General features: G+C 58.5%; 1 protein-coding gene across 2 annotated transcripts in view; it reads left to right on the forward strand.

Moving 5' to 3' along the window:
- Nucleotides 1-595, forward strand: part of FCRL4 (Fc receptor like 4) — a 9,354-nt gene extending 8,759 nt beyond the window's left edge. For both annotated transcript variants that reach the window (XM_081825375.1, XM_081825376.1), the window contains exon 6: nucleotides 4-595. In XM_081825375.1, coding sequence (XP_081681501.1) covers nucleotides 4-341 — 338 coding nt within the window. In that variant the 3' untranslated portion in view covers nucleotides 342-595. The remainder of the gene's footprint in view (nucleotides 1-3) is intronic.
- Nucleotides 596-1,312: the final 717 nt, after the last annotated feature.

Genomic DNA, 1,312 nt, shown 5'->3' on the forward strand with positions numbered 1-1,312 from the left:
CAGGCATCCCGGTGTCGGCAGTGCTCCTGGAGACCCAGCCCCAGGGGGGACAGGTGCTTGCAGGGGAGCGTCTGGTCCTCGTCTGCTCCGTGGCTGAAGGCACAGGGGACACCACGTTCTTCTGGCACAGAGAGGACACGGGGGAGAGTGTGGGGAGCAAGCGCCAGCGTTCCCGGAGAGCAGAGCTGGAGATCCCTGCCGTCGGGGAGAGCCATGCGGGTCGCTACTACTGCACGGCGGACAATGGCCACGGCCTGGCCCGCAGCGGGGCCCTGAACGTCACCGTCACAGGTGAGTTGAGTCTCCATGGACCTTGTTCATGCTCAGTGTTCTCAGGTTAGAGGTGGACATGGCCAGCCCTCCTGGTGATTCTCCCCTTTCTGGCTCCATTTGGCCGCCTTCCATGGCGATACACAGTTTCTTCATGCAGATATTAATACTCAGGTTACGGTGAGGTTCTCCAGTGAGGGAGTGCTGGCCAGGAGCCTTGTCACGCCCTGGAGACAGTTGTGTGTGTCTGTACTCTGCTCCACCGTGTGTTGACGTCAAAGAGCAGCATTAGCCGGTTAACCGCGCTGCAGGGTCCTCGCCTCTCCGTGAGTCTTCATGGCCTGGAGCACCCCTGGGTAAATGTAAAACCCCACTCTCCTACTTGCCTAGGCCAAAACTCGGGGCTTCGTTCTTGACTCTTCTTCTAATTTTGTCTTCCACATTTAATCCACCTGCCAGTCCTGCTGGCTCTACCTTCAGGATATAGCGAGGCTGTGACTCATTTCCCCCACTTCCACTGCCACCCCCTGGCCCAAGCCACCAGGGCTCCTTCCCTGGGTTACTGCGTGACGTCCTCACTGGCCTTCTGCTTCACCATTGCTGCGCACAGTCTATTCCCAGTGCAGCATCAGAAGGAAACTCTAAGTCATGTTGCTCTTCTGCACAAAATCCTCCTTTGGCTTCCCACCTCCTTCAGAGTGACAGCCATCATCCTCATTGGCCCCCGAGGCCCTGCTGCTCTGACCTGATCTCCCCCCTCCCTCCCCTCCCCTCCTCCACTCTAACCACCATGACCCCCTGTCTCTTCCTCAAGCCTTCCAGTCATGATCCCACCTCAGGGCCTTTGCACTGCTCTTCTGTGATATCCTCATGCTCACCTCTCACCTCCCCCAGGAGTCTACTCCCCTCTTTAGGGAGACCTTCCCAAACCACCTGTGTAACACAGGAGCCCTTCACCCTGGCACCCCATCTCCAGACTCCCCTGGATTCTTCCTCGAAGCACTAATCCCCACCTGCCGTGCCCTGTCTCTGTCCCTCCCAC

This window comes from Leptonychotes weddellii, chromosome 6 (assembly GCF_054177405.1).
Source record: "Leptonychotes weddellii isolate Sample4059 chromosome 6, ASM5417740v2, whole genome shotgun sequence".
NCBI lineage: Eukaryota > Metazoa > Chordata > Mammalia > Carnivora > Phocidae > Leptonychotes > Leptonychotes weddellii.